The sequence below is a fragment of the Salvelinus namaycush genome, chromosome 5, assembly GCF_016432855.1.
Source record: "Salvelinus namaycush isolate Seneca chromosome 5, SaNama_1.0, whole genome shotgun sequence".
In the NCBI taxonomy this organism is placed as follows: Eukaryota; Metazoa; Chordata; class Actinopteri; order Salmoniformes; family Salmonidae; genus Salvelinus; species Salvelinus namaycush.
In genome coordinates, this window is record NC_052311.1 from 43,584,636 (window position 1) to 43,599,549 (window position 14,914).

A 14,914-nucleotide genomic window follows, 5' to 3' on the forward strand; every position below is an offset into this window, starting at 1 on the left:
TTGAGCACATCTGGGACATCATGTCTCGCTCCATCCACCAACGCCACGTTGCACCACAGACTGTCCAGGAGTTGGCGGATGCTTTAGTCCAGGTCTGGGAGGAGATCCCTCAGGATACCATCCGCCACCTCATCAGGAGCATGCCCAGGTGTTGTAGGGAGGTCATACAGGCACGTGGAGGCCACACACACTACTGAGCCTCATTTTGACTTGTTTTAAGGACATTACAGCAAAGTTGGATCAGCCTGTAGTGTGGTTGTACACTTTAATTTTGAGTGTGACTCCAAATCCAGACCTCCATGGGTTGATAAATTTGATTTCCATTGATAATTTTTGTGTGATTTTGTTGTCAGCACATTCAACTATGTAAAGAAAAAAGTATTTAATAAGAATATTTCATTCATTCAGATCTAGGATGTGTTATTTTAGTGTCCCCTTTATTTTTTTTGAGCAGTGTATATATATATATACAGTGGGGCAAAGAAGTATTTAGTCAGCCACCAATTGTGCAAGTTCTCCCACTTAAAAAGATGAGAGAGGCCTGTAATTTTCATCATAGGTACACTTCAACTATGACAGACAAAATTAGAAAAAATCCAGAAAATCACATTGTAGGATTTTTAATGAATTTATTTGCAAATTATGGTGGAAAATAAGTATTTGGTCACCTACAAATAAGCAAGATTTCTGGCTCTCACAGACCTGTAACTTCTTCTTTAAGAGGCTCCTCTGTCCTCCACTCACTACCTGTATTAATGGCACCTGTTTGAACTTGTTATCAGTATAAAAGACACCTGTCCACAACCTCAAACAGTCACACTCCAAACTCCACTATGGCCAAGACCAAAGAGCTGTCAAAGGACACCAGAAACAAAATTGTAGACCTGCACCAGGCTGGGAAGACTGAATCTGCAATAGGTAAGCAGCTTGGTTTGAAGAAATCAACTGTGGGAGCAATTATTAGGAAATGGAAGACATACAAGACCACTGATAATCTCCCTCGATCTGGGGCTCCACGCAAGATCTCACCCCGTGGGGTCAAAATGATCACAAGAACGGTGAGAAAAAATCCCAGAACCACACGGGGGGACCTAGTGAATGACCTGCAGAGAGCTGGGACCAAAGTAACAAAGCCTACCATCAGTAACACACTACGCCGCCAGGGACTCAAATCCTGCAGTGCCAGACGTGTCCCCCTGCTTAAGCCAGTACATGTCCAGGCCCGTCTGAAGTTTGCTAGAGAGCATTTGGATGATCCAGAAGAAGATTGGGAGAATGTCATATGGTCAGATGAAACCAAAATAGAACGTTTTGGTAAAAACTCAACTCGTCGTGTTTGGAGGACAAAGAATGCTGAGTTGCATCCAAAGAACACCATACCTACTGTGAAGCATGGTGGTGGAAAAATCATGCTTTGGGGCTGTTTTTCTGCAAAGGGACCAGGACGACTGATCCGTGTAAAGGAAAGAATGAATGGGGCCATGTATCGTGAGATTTTGAGTGAAAACCTCCTTCCATCAGCAAGGGCATTGAAGATGAAACGTGGCTGGGTCTTTCAGCATGACAATGATCCCAAACACACCGCCCGGGCAACGAAGGAGTGGCTTCGTAAGAAGCATTTCAAGGTCCTGGAGTGGCCTAGCCAGTCTCCAGATCTCAACCCCATAGAAAATCTTTGGAGGGAGTTGAAAGTCCGTGTTGCCCAGCAACAGCCCCAAAACATCACTGCTCTAGAGGAGATCTGCATGGAGGAATGGGCCAAAATACCAGCAACAGTGTGTGAAAACCTTGTGAAGACTTACAGAAAACGTTTGATCCCTGTCATTGCCAACAAAGGGTATATAACAAAGTATTGAGATAAACTTTTGTTATTGACCAAATACTTATTTTCCACCATAATTTGCAAATAAATTCATTAAAAATCCTACAATGTGATTTTCTGGATTTTCCCCCCCCTCATTTTGTCTGTCATAGTGAAGTGTACCTATGATGAAAATTACAGGCCTCTCTCATCTTTTTAAGTGGGAGAACTTGCACAATTGGTGGCTGACTAAATACTTTTTTGCCCCACTGTATATATATATTGTCACGTTCTGACCTTAGTTCCTTTTTTATGTCTTTATTTTAGTTTGGTCAGAGCGTGAGTTGGGGTGGGCATTCTATGTTGTTTTTCTATGTTTTGTTCTATGGTTATATTTCTATGTGTTTGGCCTAGTATGGTTCCCAATCAGAGGCAGGTGTCAGTCGTTGTCTCTGATTGGGAGCCATATTTAGGTAGCCTGTTTTCATTTGTGTTTTGTGGGTGGTGTTTCCTGTGTCTGTGTTTTCACCATACGGGACTGTTTCGTTTTCGTTTTGTATCATTCACGTTGTTATTTTTGTATTCTTAGTGTTCAGTTATTAAATTGAATATGGACACTTACCACGCTGCGCTTTGGCCCTCACCTCATTCCAACGACAAGCGTTGCATACATATATACACATACTGTACTAGTCAAAAGTTTGGACACACCTACTCATTTAAGGGTTTTTCTTTATTCTTACTTTCTTCCTTTCCGTTTGATTTTGATTTTGCGACTGCACTTGATTTTTTTTTTTAGTTCTTGACATTTTCCTCATTGACTGACCTTCATGTCTTAAAGCAGGTATTAACAAACTGGGGTACAGGTACGCGCAATGCTGTTGGGGGTATGCCAAATAAAAATGTGATTCACTTAATCTTTTTAAATATTTTTTTTTTTTTCTCTTCACATTTTCAAACAGTCCATTTATATTTTCCAACAGGGCTATACATTTGGGTGAGGTTTTTTTCCCCCTCACCTGAGTAGCCTCGTTTCACCGCCAAAAATAAAATTAAACCATCTAGTGTTCAGCGAAATAACAACACAATGTCAAATACAGGTAGCCTAGTCAAATAATTAACATCCAATCACATTAACCATTACTCTCTCGCGGGAATTCCACTAACGGTCCTTATGTAGCCAAACGTAGCTGCTGCTCATTCCGTTTGCTCGAAAATTGATTAATGGTTAAAAAAAAGTAAGGCCTGTGTCCATAGAGACACATACCAGCTCTACTGGTAATACTGCTACTACCAGCACTACTACACCTGCACCTGTCAACGACACAAGTTGTTCTGCTTCCACGAGCACATCCAATGCTAGCATCAGTAATTCTACATTTGTTGTTAACCCAGCTAGCATGGACATTGACAGTTGTGAATCTGATGTAGCTGAAGAGCTAGTGCCCCTTACCTGGGAAAGCACCGAACAACAGACAGGGACGTTGGACCATCAAAGAGGCGCAAATATGATGAGAACTACATTGATTTGGGGTTCACTTATATTGGGAGTAGTGCCTTTCCTCAGCCACAGTGTGTTGTATGTGCAAAAGTACTCTCACAACTCGATGAAACCTTCACTCTTGCAAAGAAACAAAACATGTCAATTTGAAAAATAAGCCACGGGAGTTTTTTGAGCGAGAATTAAGACAACTTTAGAGTAGTAAGACATGTATAAAAGCAACAGATACCATTAATAAGAAGGGGCTAGAAGCGTCTTATAATGGTGAGCTATCGAATGGCTAGGACAGGCAAGCCCCATACTATTGTGGAGGACTTAATTATTCCTGCTGCCGCGGCTGGGACATGGCTGGGACAATACTGGGGGAAAAGGCCAAAGAAAACCTATACAGACAATGCCTTCATCAAACAACACTGTTTCACGACGCATCAGTGACATGGCAGATGTTTTGAAACGAGTGAATTTTATGCGTTATAGCTGGATGAGTCAACAGACGTGCCGGGCCTGGCACAGCTCCTGGTATATGTCCGTTACATTTATGGGGGATCAATTAAGGAAAACATCATCTCCTGCAAACCACTGGAAACCAGGACAACAGGAGAGGATATTTTTAAAGTACTGGACAGTTTTGTGACATCAAATGGACTTTGGTGGTCAAGATGTGTTGGTATCTGTACTGATGGCGCAAAAGCCATGACAGGGAGACATAGTGGAGTGGTAACGTGTGTGCAAGCAGTTGCTCCCGTCGCCACTTGGGTACACTGCAGCATCCACCAAGAGGCTCTTGGTGCCAAGGGAATGACTAACAGCTTGAAAGACGTTTTGGACACTACAGTGAAAATGGTTAACTTTGTTAAAGCAAGGCCCCTGAATACATAAGTGCGCTTGTTATCAAGGGGAAAAGTAGACAAAAAATGTTTATCACAGAGACGAGCTTAAAGTTTTTACTGACCATAATTTTCACTTGTCTGACCGCTTGCACGTTGACGAGATTCTCACACGACTGGCCTATCTGGGTGATGTTTTTTCTCGCCTGAAAGATCTGAATCTTGGATTACAGGGACTCTCTGCAACTATATTCAATGTGCGGGACAAAAATGGGGCTATGATTAAGAAGTTGGAGCTCTTCTCTGTCTGCATTAACAAGGACAACACACAGGTCTTTCCATCATTGTACGATTTTTTTGTGTGCAAATTAACGTAAGCTTACGGACAATGTCAAATGTGATATAGTGAAGCACCTGAGTGAGTTGGGTGCGCAATTACGCAGGTACTTTCCCGAAACGGATGACACAAACAACTGGATTTGTTATCCCTTTCATGCCCTGCCTCCAGTCCACTTACCGATATCTGAACAAGAGTCCTTCATCGAAATTGCAACAAGCGGTTCTGTGAAAATGTAATTTAAATCAGAAGCAACTGCCAGACTTCTGGATTGGGCTGCGCTCAGAGTATCCTGCCTTGGCAAAACGTGAGACACTGATGCCCTTTGCAACCACGTACCTATGTGAGAGTGGATTCTCGGGCCTCACTAGCATGAAAACTAAATACAGGAACATACTGTGTGTGGAAAATGATTCAAGACTAAGACTCTCTCCAGTACAACCCAACATTGCAGAGGTATGTGCATCCTTTCAAGCACACCCTTCTCATGAACCTGTGGTGAGTTATTCACAATTTTCGATTAACAAATAAGGTTTTACATGTAAGATGGTGAAATAAAAAGCAAAATGATTGATTATTATTATTTGTGCCCTGATCCTATAAGAGCTGTTTGTCACTTCCCACGAGCCAGGTTGTGACTAACTCACTCATTCTTATGTTTAATAAATGTATCGTATAGTGTGTGTGTGTGGCAGGCATACAATGATGGCAAAAAACAACATTTGAGAGTGCGCTGACCCTGATGATAGCGGGTGTACGCAGCTGGAGGTTGAATGTTTGAAGGGGTACGGGACTATAAAAGTTTGGGAACCACTGTCTTAATAGACTGTCCTTTCTCTTTGCTTATTTGAGCTGTTCTTGCCATAATATGGATGTGGTCTTTTACCAAATAGGGCTATCTTCTGTATACCACCCCTACCTTGTCACAACACAACTAATTGGCTCAAACACATTAAGGAAAAAAATTACAAATTAACAAGGCACACCTGTTAATTGAAGCTGGTTGAAAGAATGCCAAGAGTGTGCAAAGCTGTCATCAAGGCAAAGGGTGGCTTCTATGAAGAATCTCAAATATAAAATATATTTGTTTAACAATTCTTTGGTTACAACATGATTCCATATGTGTTATTTCATAGTTATGTCTTCATTATTCTACAATGCAGAAAATAGTAAAAATAAAATAAAAACCCTGGAATGAGTAGGTGTGTGCAACATTTTGACTGGTACTATATATACATACAGTTGAAGTTGTAAGTTTACATACACCTTAGCCAAATACATTTAAACTCACTTTTTCACAATTCCTGACATTTAATCCCAGTAAAAATTCCCTGTTTTAGGTCAGTTAGTATCACCACTTTATTTTAAGAATGTGAAATGTCAGAATAATAGTAGAGAAAATTATTTATTTCAGCTTTTATTTCTTTCATCACATTCCCAGTGGGTCAGAAGTTTACATACACTCAATTGGTATTTGGTAGCATGGCCTTTAAATTGTTTAACTTGGGTCAAATGTTTTGGGTAGCCTTCCACAAGCTTCCCACAATAAGTTGGGTGAATTTTAGCCCATTCCTCCTGACAGAGCCGGTGTAACTGAGTCAGGTTTGTTCAGTTCTGCCCACACATTTTCTATGGGATTGAGGTCAGGGCTTTGTGATGACCACTCCAATACCTTGACTTTGTTGTCCTTAAGCCATTTTGCCACAACTTTGGAAGTATGCTTGGGGTCATTGTCCATTTGGAAGACCCATTTGTGACCAAGCTTAAACTTCCTGACTGATGTCTTGAGATGTTGCTTCAATATATCCACACTTTTCCTCCCTCATGATGCCTTCTATTTTGTGAAGTGCACCAGTCCCTCCTGCAGCAAAGCACCCACACAACATGATGCTGCCACCCAAGTGCTTCACGGTTGGGATGGTGTTCTTCGGCTTGCAAGCCTCCCCTTTTTTCCTCCAAACATAACGATGGTCATTATGGCCAAACAGATCTATTTTTGTTTCATCAGACCAGAGTACATTTCTCCAAAAAGTCCCATCTTTGTCCCCATGTGCAGTTGCAAACCGTAGTCTTTGTTTTTTTATGGTGGTTTTGGAGCAGTGGCTTCTTCCTTGCTGAGCGGCCTTTCAGGTTATGTCGATATAGGACTAGTTTTATTGTGGATATAGATACTTTTGTACCGGTTTCCTCCAGCATCTTCACAAGGTCCTTTGCTGCTGTTCTGGGATTGATTAGCACTTTTCACACCAAAGTACGTTCATCTCTAGGAGACAGAACGCGTCTCCTTCCTGAGCGGTAAGACAGCTGCGTGGTCCCATGGTGTTTATACTTGCGTACTATTGTTTGTACAGATGAACGTGTTACCTTCAGGCGTTTGGAAATTGCTCCAAAGGATGAACCAGACTTGTGGAGGTCTACAACTCTTTTTCTGATGTCTTGGCTGATTTCTTTTGATTTTCCCATGATGTCAAGTACTGAGTTCGAAGGTAGGCCTTGAAATACATCCACAGGTACACCTCCAATTGACTCGAATGATGTTAATTAGCCTATCAGAAGCTTCTAAAGCCATGAAGTCATTTTCTGCTTTTTTCCAAGCTGCTCAAAGGCACAGTCAACTTAGTGTATGTAAACTTCTGACCCACTAGAATTGTGATACAGCAAATTATAAGTGAAATAATCTGTCTGTAAACAATTGTTGGAAAAATGACTCATGTCATGCACAAAGTAGATGTCCTAACCAACTTGCCAAAACTATAGTTTGTTAACAAGAAATATGTGGAGTGGTTGAAAAACGAGTTTTAATGACTCCTAAGTGTAATGACAACCTAAGTGTATGTAAACTTCCGACATCAACTGTACATGCACTGGTGTGTGTGTGTGTGTGTGTGTGTGTGTGTGTGTGTCTTAGGAAAGTATTCACACTCCTTGACTTTTCCACATTGTTACATTAGACTTATTCTAAAATGGATGAAATTTCAAACAAATCCTCAGCAATCTCAACACAATACCCCATAATGACGAAGCGAAAACAGGTTGACATTTTTTCAAATGTATTAAATATTAAAAACAGAAATACCTTATTTACATAAGTATTCAGACCCTTTGTTATGATAAAAGAAATTGAGGTCAGGTGCATCCTGTTTCCATTGATCATCCTTGAGATGTTTGTACAACTTAAAAGGAGTCCACCTGTGGTAAATTCAATAGATTGGATATGATTTGGAAAGGCACACATCCTTCTATATAAAAGGTCCCACAGTTGACAGTGGATGTCAGAGCAAAAAACAAGCCATGAGGTCAAAGGAACTGTCTGTAGAGCTCCGAGACAGGATTGTGTCTAGGCACAGATCTGGGGAAGGGTACCAAAACATTTCTACAGCATTGAACGTCCCCTAAAACACAGTGGCCTCCATCATTCTTAAATGGAAGAAGTTTGTAACCACCAAGACTCTTCCTAGAGCTGGCCATCCCGGCCAAACTGAGCAATCGGGGGAGAAGGGCCTTGGTCAGGGAGGTGATCAAGAACCCAATGGTCACTGACAGAGCTCTAGAGTTCCTCTGTGGAGATGGGAGAACCTTACAGAAGGACAACCATCTCTGCAGCACTCCAATCAGACCTTTATGGTAGAGTGGCCAGACGGAAGCCCCTCCTCAGTAAAAGGCACATGACAGCCCGCTTGTAATTTGCCAAAAGCCACCTAAAGACTCTCAGACCATGAGAAACAAGATTCTCTGGTTTGTTGAAACCAAGATTGAACTCTTTGTCCTGAATGCCAAGTGTCACGTCCCGAGGAAACCTGGCACCATCCCTACGGTGAAGCATGGTGGTGGCAGCATCATGCTGTGGGGATGTTTTTCAGCAGCAGGGACTGGGAGACTAATCAGAATCGAGGGAAAGATGAACAGAGCAAAATACAGAGAGATCCTTGATGAAAACCTGCTCCAGAGAGTTCAGGATCTCAGACTGGGGCAAACGTTCACCTTCCATCTGGACAACGCAGGAGTGGCTTCGGGACAAGTGTATATCCTTGAGTGGCCCAGCCATGAACCCGATCGAACTTCTCTGGAGAGACCTGAAAATAGCTGTGCAGCAACACTACCCATCCAACCTGACAGAGCTTGAGAGGATCTGCAGAGAAGAATGGGAGAAACTCCCCAAATACAGGTGTGCCAAGCTTGTAGCGTCAAACCCAAGAAGACTCGATCGCTGCCAAAGGTGCTTTAACAAAGTACTGAGGTAAGGGGCTGAATACTTATGTAAATGTGATGTTTAAATGTGATATTCATTAAACATTTATATAACTTGCAAAAATGTCAAAAAAACTGTTTTTACTTTCTGATTATGGAGTATTGTGTGTAGATTGATGAGGGAAAAAAACTATTTAATCAATTTTAGAATAAGGTTGTAACCTAACAAAATGTGAAAGAAAGGTGTCTGAATACTTTCAGAAGGCACTGTGTATGTGTGTATACACACACACACGATGGGATGTACAGACCAGTGGCGTCTATACATCAAATTTTTTAAAGAGCATGGCCTTATTTCTATTACAGCATATTGGATGACTATCATTCATATTCCATTCACCCAGTTCAATGTAACAGCGACAGGTTTAGCTACTACATGATACTCAAATTTTCCCTAAACGCATCATGAGGTTGCTACAACCTAGCCTATGAATGAAAGTTTACAACGTAGGTGCACACAGGTCGAGAGACACATTTGTAATCAAAGTGACCACCTTGCGCACACTTGCCTGCATCTTGCTGATATAGGGTGTAATCATTAGTCCAACAGTTGCAGTCTCTCGGTCCCAGCTTTGATCTTCTTGGTCTTCCTGTGACATCGGGTGCTGTAGATGTCCTGAAGGGCAGGCAGTGTGGCTACGGTGATGCGTTGGGCTGACCGCACCACCCACTGGAGAGTCCTGCGGTTGCGGACGGTGCAGTTGTCGTACCAGGCGGTGATACAGCCTGACAGGATGCTCTCAATGGTCCATCTGTAAAAGTTTGTGAGGGTCTTAGGGACGAAGTCGAATTTATTCAGCCTCCTGAGGTTTAAAAGAGACACTGTTGCACCTTCTTCACCACACAGTGATGTGTATGCCGAGGAACTTGAAGCTTTTAACCTTCTCCACTGTGGCCCCGTTGATTTGGCTGGGGCCGTGCTCCCTCTGCTGTCTCCTGAATGCTAGATTACATGTAAAGAACTCTACAATGTGCTTCATATCTTATTAGGATACTTCTAGGTTATTTCTCCTTCCATGCAAATATCAAAATCTGTATCAATAATCTCTTGTCCATTTATTTGTGTTTGAAGGTACGGGGACCACGGAGCCTTCTACAAGTTCACCTCTAGCACGGGGAATATCCTGCCTCTGTTCTACATTTATGACTCGTATCTGACGCCGCCCGAGAACTGGTCCGACCTGCTCCACCCCACGGGCTCCCACAGCCTGCGCGGCACGCCGTATGACAGTGTCTTCATCGCCCTCATCGTGGAGGAGCGCCACAAGCATGACATTCTTGCCGGTGGTTTCGATGGCATGTACACGTACTTCGCCTCCAACGGGTTCTCTTTTGGTTCATCCCACCAGAACTGGAAGGCGGTCAAGGCGTTCTGCGACGGTAACAACCTGTTATTTATACCTAGCGCCGGGCCGGGCTACATCGACACCGCGGTCAGACCGTGGAACAACCACAACACGCGCAACCGCGTCAACGGCCGCTACTACGAGACGGCCTTGCAGGCGGCACTGAACGTGCGGCCCGAGATCGTCACGATAACGTCGTTCAACGAGTGGCACGACGGCACGCAGATTGAGATGGCTGTGCCAAAAAAGACGGTGACCAGGCTGTATTTGGATTACCAGCCACACCAACCTGAGCACTACCTGGAGCTCACCAGGAGGTGGGCAGAGCAGTTCAACAAGGAGAAAGAGACATGGCTCATGTGAACTGGCACTGTGTGTGTGAAAGAGAGATAAAAAGCATGAGTGACTGTAGAGGTTTATGAATGTGTGAGAGACAAGTGCGTGGGAATTGGACTGAAAAAAAAAAAAGAGAACAGAGAAATCCTCGTTTTAACTTTTTGGGGGGGCAAAATTGCATTATGTGGTATATTTGGGATATTCTACAGTTGACTCTTATGTGCAACAGAAAGCTCCCCGTCCTGCTTGCCATATCTCTGCCCTGGATCTTGCCTCCTGATAACCTCCAGACAACCCCCATCCTCGCTACAAGCATGGATGGACACATCAATAGTCTAATATACTGTACACAGTACACTCTGTCCTACTTTGACAAACCACTGCCCAATGTAACCATCCGTTTGATACAATGCACCCTGGCATGACTTTTCTTTCTGCACAATCCTTTTAAGTTTGAAAATGATAATACCAATAAAATAGACCAGGTGACATATCTAGGATTTGACTTTCATCCACAAGCCATCTCTTTCTTCGAAAGTATGAGAGAATAAAGGACAGGAGACAGAGAGAGAGGGCTAGTGGAACTGTACGATTATATTTTCTCTTCATTAAGTCTAGCCTTTTCTCTTCACTCAAAGCAAGTGTGGTCATTGCCAAGTAAAGGGGTATTTCCTGTGTGGCTTAACAAGAATGTGGAGCTCAAAGATGTAGGGTGAAGTTGCCCCTAGGCGCTGATCTAGGGTCAGTTTTACATTTCCCCCACTAATGGTTAAGGTGTGGGGGAGCTGATCCTAGATCGGTACCTAGGGAAACTTCAGCCCGGAGTCAAACCAATGTGTAAGGGAAAACGGCATGGTTGACCAAATGGTTTAATGTCAGTGCACCAGGGAGAGTCTGAGGGCTCCACAGAGATGTAGGGGGTATCGGAGCATGTGATTGCAGCCAGACCAATTCAGCCAAGGGGAAACGCCATGTACACAGCAGTTTCCTTTTATCTAAAGACAGAAAACAACCAAGTCTAGCACAACTACCAGTTTTAATAAATGCAATCTGTTCAAAACAAGTTTTTCAGATTCATTCAACATTACAGTTGGGACATTGTCCGTTAAAATAATTTGACTTTTTATAGAAATAAACAGTCACTCTCGTGTGCAGGCAATGTAAATGTATAGTCAGGTCAGGCTGTGTACTGGAATATGAACGATAAATGCAGTGTGTATGACCTATTTGTACCTTACTAAAATCTTGCTGTCCATTACTAAAATGAAACAGATATTTTAGGAATAAAAAGCCCTCTGACTTATCTTTTAAAACAAAGACTATCCATTCTGTGAGAAGAAAAAAAACTACTTAGAGCTGCAGTGTTGTGTGAGCCATTGCGTGTTAACTCTGTCACCTGATCCAGCTTGGCAGTCCACTCAGTCACTGTTAGTCATTCTCTAACAAACTAGCAGAAACTATTAGTGAAGGGAATACCAACTCAGTTGCACAACTAAATGCATTCAACCAAATTGCATCTTCCACATTTAATCCAACCCCTCTGAATTAGAGGTGTACCGGGGGGCTGCCTTAATCGACATCCACGTCCTTGGCGCCCGGGGGGCAGTTTATTTTGGGGGTTAACTGCCTTGCTCAAGGGCAGGTTACTGACCCAACGCTCTTAACCGCTAGGCTAACTCCTTAATTAATGTATATGCATTGCTGAATACTGACCATCTACATTCCCAACATGTGAGAAGACACTTACCATAAAAAAGTCATTGAGAGTGTTCTGTGGACAGGAGCTTCTGCAGTAGTTCATCCACCACACTGATATTCACCCAGTACTACAGGCGAGGAGAGAAAACCAACACAGCCATCATGATCTGCATAATGCATGCCATTTATTGTCAACAACATACGCTCATTGGTCTATTATACAAACCAGTAATCAGGTACTCACAACCGTTGAGCAATAATACACTAGATCACAGCTCATAGGCTGCGTTTACACAGGCAGCCCAATCCTGATATATTTCCCCCCCACCAATTGGTCTGACCAATCACATCAGATCTTTTCTCATCAGATATTTTTCAGAGCTGATCTGATTGGTCAAAAGACCAATTAGTGAAAAAAATATCAGAATTGGGCTGCCTGTGTAAATGCAGCTTTACAGTCCGAAATTGGTGAAATAAATTCTCCATGAAAATAAAATGCATTTACACAATGTTCACATCCCTGAAACCCAAAGATCAGTTCATAAAAACCACAGGACTTGATTTTGAAATGCATGAAATGGACACGAGTTATTACAATTAAATAGTATCTTTGCTTAACCTAGTCATAACTAAAAACAAAATGACAGTAACAGGGTAGAACGCCAGCCGTTACTCTGTGCCAAGTCTGCCAGTTTGACCCACTAGAGAGGAGGCAAGAGTGGGGTCTTCTGTTGGGTGTAAGCATGCTTAAGTAAAACAACCTAGTTACCACACAATAAAGTACATTTGTAAAGCAAAGACTGAGTTAAGTGCCCAGGGTTTTCCCATAGAAACAACAACGCTTGGACAGCTAATAACCCAGAAAGACAAAAACAAATCCCTTAAGTTTCACAGGAAACCCAGAGCGTTCCACAATAGCATGCAATGTGCAAAAGGACCGTCCTTCCTTTAGAAAGATGAGTGATTTTGATATCATCACTCGCCTCAGCGTTGCAGGCATTGCCATCATTCAGAGTTGTATTTGGCCACGGTAAGTACAGGTTCTTGCTGGTTGTACATTTCAGCATGTGGTATGAATTTGAAGGGGGCAAACCTCACTCATCCCGTGTCTTCTGACAGTCCATATTTGTGCTCTAGCACATGAACTGTGGAAGAGAAGGCACTGAAAGAACAGAAAAGAGCAGGGGGGGTTATCACTTCCACAGGTCATTTTCACTATACTGTATGTTTAAACTACTACTCACAAAATGTGCTCATGTACTTTTAACTTGGATAAATTAACTAAATGGAATTACCTGAACATAACTAGCTTGATTGAAATGGCCTGTAATCTGCTGAGCAGGCCAGTATCACTACTCACCAGCCAGGTCTGATGATGCTGTATTTGCCGAACACCGATAGGTCGACCACTGTTGACCCCAACCGACTCTTGTCTTCTATTGGCCTGCAATCCACCACCACTGCTGCTAGCTGAGGCCACAGATCCTGGAACTCCTGTAGAGAAAATCCCGGTATAACTACTATTTTGCCAAAGTCCTTTTAAGTATCAGTGAAAAATTATGCACTGATAAACCTTGGTTAGTTGTAGATGATGTAGTCCCACCTCCACTCCAGTTCATGGAATAAAAACAGTTCTCACACATGGTGGGTTGTCTCAACATACATGTACAGCCACAGTGCTGGAGTGTGAGCTGATGTTGGCACTGGTGAGGGCAAGAGGTTCCCGACACATCTGGCAGAGGCGTCTCATGAAGGCCTGGTCCGGGATGCGCACTCCTACTAACTGGAAGTAAAAGGTAAACACATCACCAACAGCCCAATACATGTAATAAATAACTTACTAAATGCCAGTCCAAAATCTAGCATGCAGAAAAGCAACACACATTTGAAAACTGAGTGGTTTATGAATTATAGTATAATTTGTCATCTTTTAGGGGCAGTGAATTGTCCGTGTCTATGGAAGTCTAACCGGAGTGAAGGGATTGAGGTCAGTGTTGAGTACTTCAGCTCGTTCCAGAACCAGAGTGACAGGGCCAGGCAACAGGTCCCCTATCAGCTCTTTCTTGACTGACACCTTACAGTACCCGCCACCACAAGGGTAAAAAACAACATTGAGGCTAGGCTTCAATATTGCCTGATTCACATTATAGGGCTGATGCAAACCGTACTGTGCTGGCACTGATATTTTCATTTTGTCCTTTCCAGCAAGGTAGATTTTTGCAACTACGTTAGATGCGTAACAAGGCCAGGCAGTCCAGCTCAGCCCTTTAGTGTGAGTTAGGCATGTTGCAAGACATTGAGCCACAAGAACAATGATACGAACACCATCAATGCACGCTTACTTGTAAATGTCTTTGATTTCTCCAACACAAATGGCCAGCGGTTTCTGACCATTACGTCCTTTGATGTCATACACCTTTTTGATGGCATTGGAATTCTGAGCCAAGCAAGCCAGCCCATATATTGTGTCCGTTGGCACAGCCACAACTTGCCCATCCTTTAGAGCATTCACTGTTGAATTCAGGACTTCTGCACCATCTACACTTCAAAAGCAAACCATTAGGAATGAATGGTCTTATGCAAACAGCTTACATTGATTGATGTATGATCGCATGTCATCACGAGTAGACATTCAACAATCTCCCCCACAACAGAACGTGACTAATGCAAAGCATTTGACAAAAAGCCTAAGATTTATTTAGTTTGAGACATGTTATTGCAGAATACATATTTTTTTTTATATGTAACCTTTATTTAACTAGACAAGTAAGTTAAGAACAAATTCTTATTTTAAATGACTGCCTACCTCGGCCAAACTCG

At 42.6% G+C, this 14,914-nt stretch overlaps 2 protein-coding genes across 2 annotated transcripts in view; one reads left to right on the top strand and one right to left on the bottom strand.

Moving 5' to 3' along the window:
* The window catches only part of LOC120047552 (glycoprotein endo-alpha-1,2-mannosidase-like protein), a 33,858-nt gene extending 23,435 nt beyond the window's left edge, over positions 1 to 10,423 (top strand). Inside the window, exon 4 of the mRNA XM_038993083.1 lies at positions 9,787 to 10,423. Coding sequence (XP_038849011.1) covers positions 9,787 to 10,423 — 637 coding nt within the window. The remainder of the gene's footprint in view (positions 1 to 9,786) is intronic.
* A 2,049-nt stretch (positions 10,424 to 12,472) lies between these two features.
* On the bottom strand, positions 12,473 to 14,628 carry LOC120047553 (yrdC domain-containing protein, mitochondrial-like). Its single transcript, XM_038993084.1, has 4 exons — positions 14,437 to 14,628; positions 13,758 to 13,877; positions 13,455 to 13,588; positions 12,473 to 13,256 (listed from the first exon to the last, which is right to left on the bottom strand). Exons 2-4 carry the CDS (start codon positions 13,842 to 13,844, stop codon positions 13,193 to 13,195), a joined length of 285 nt encoding a protein of 94 aa, XP_038849012.1. The 5' UTR covers positions 13,845 to 13,877; positions 14,437 to 14,628; the 3' UTR covers positions 12,473 to 13,192.
* Between the last annotated feature and the right edge of the window lie 286 nt (positions 14,629 to 14,914).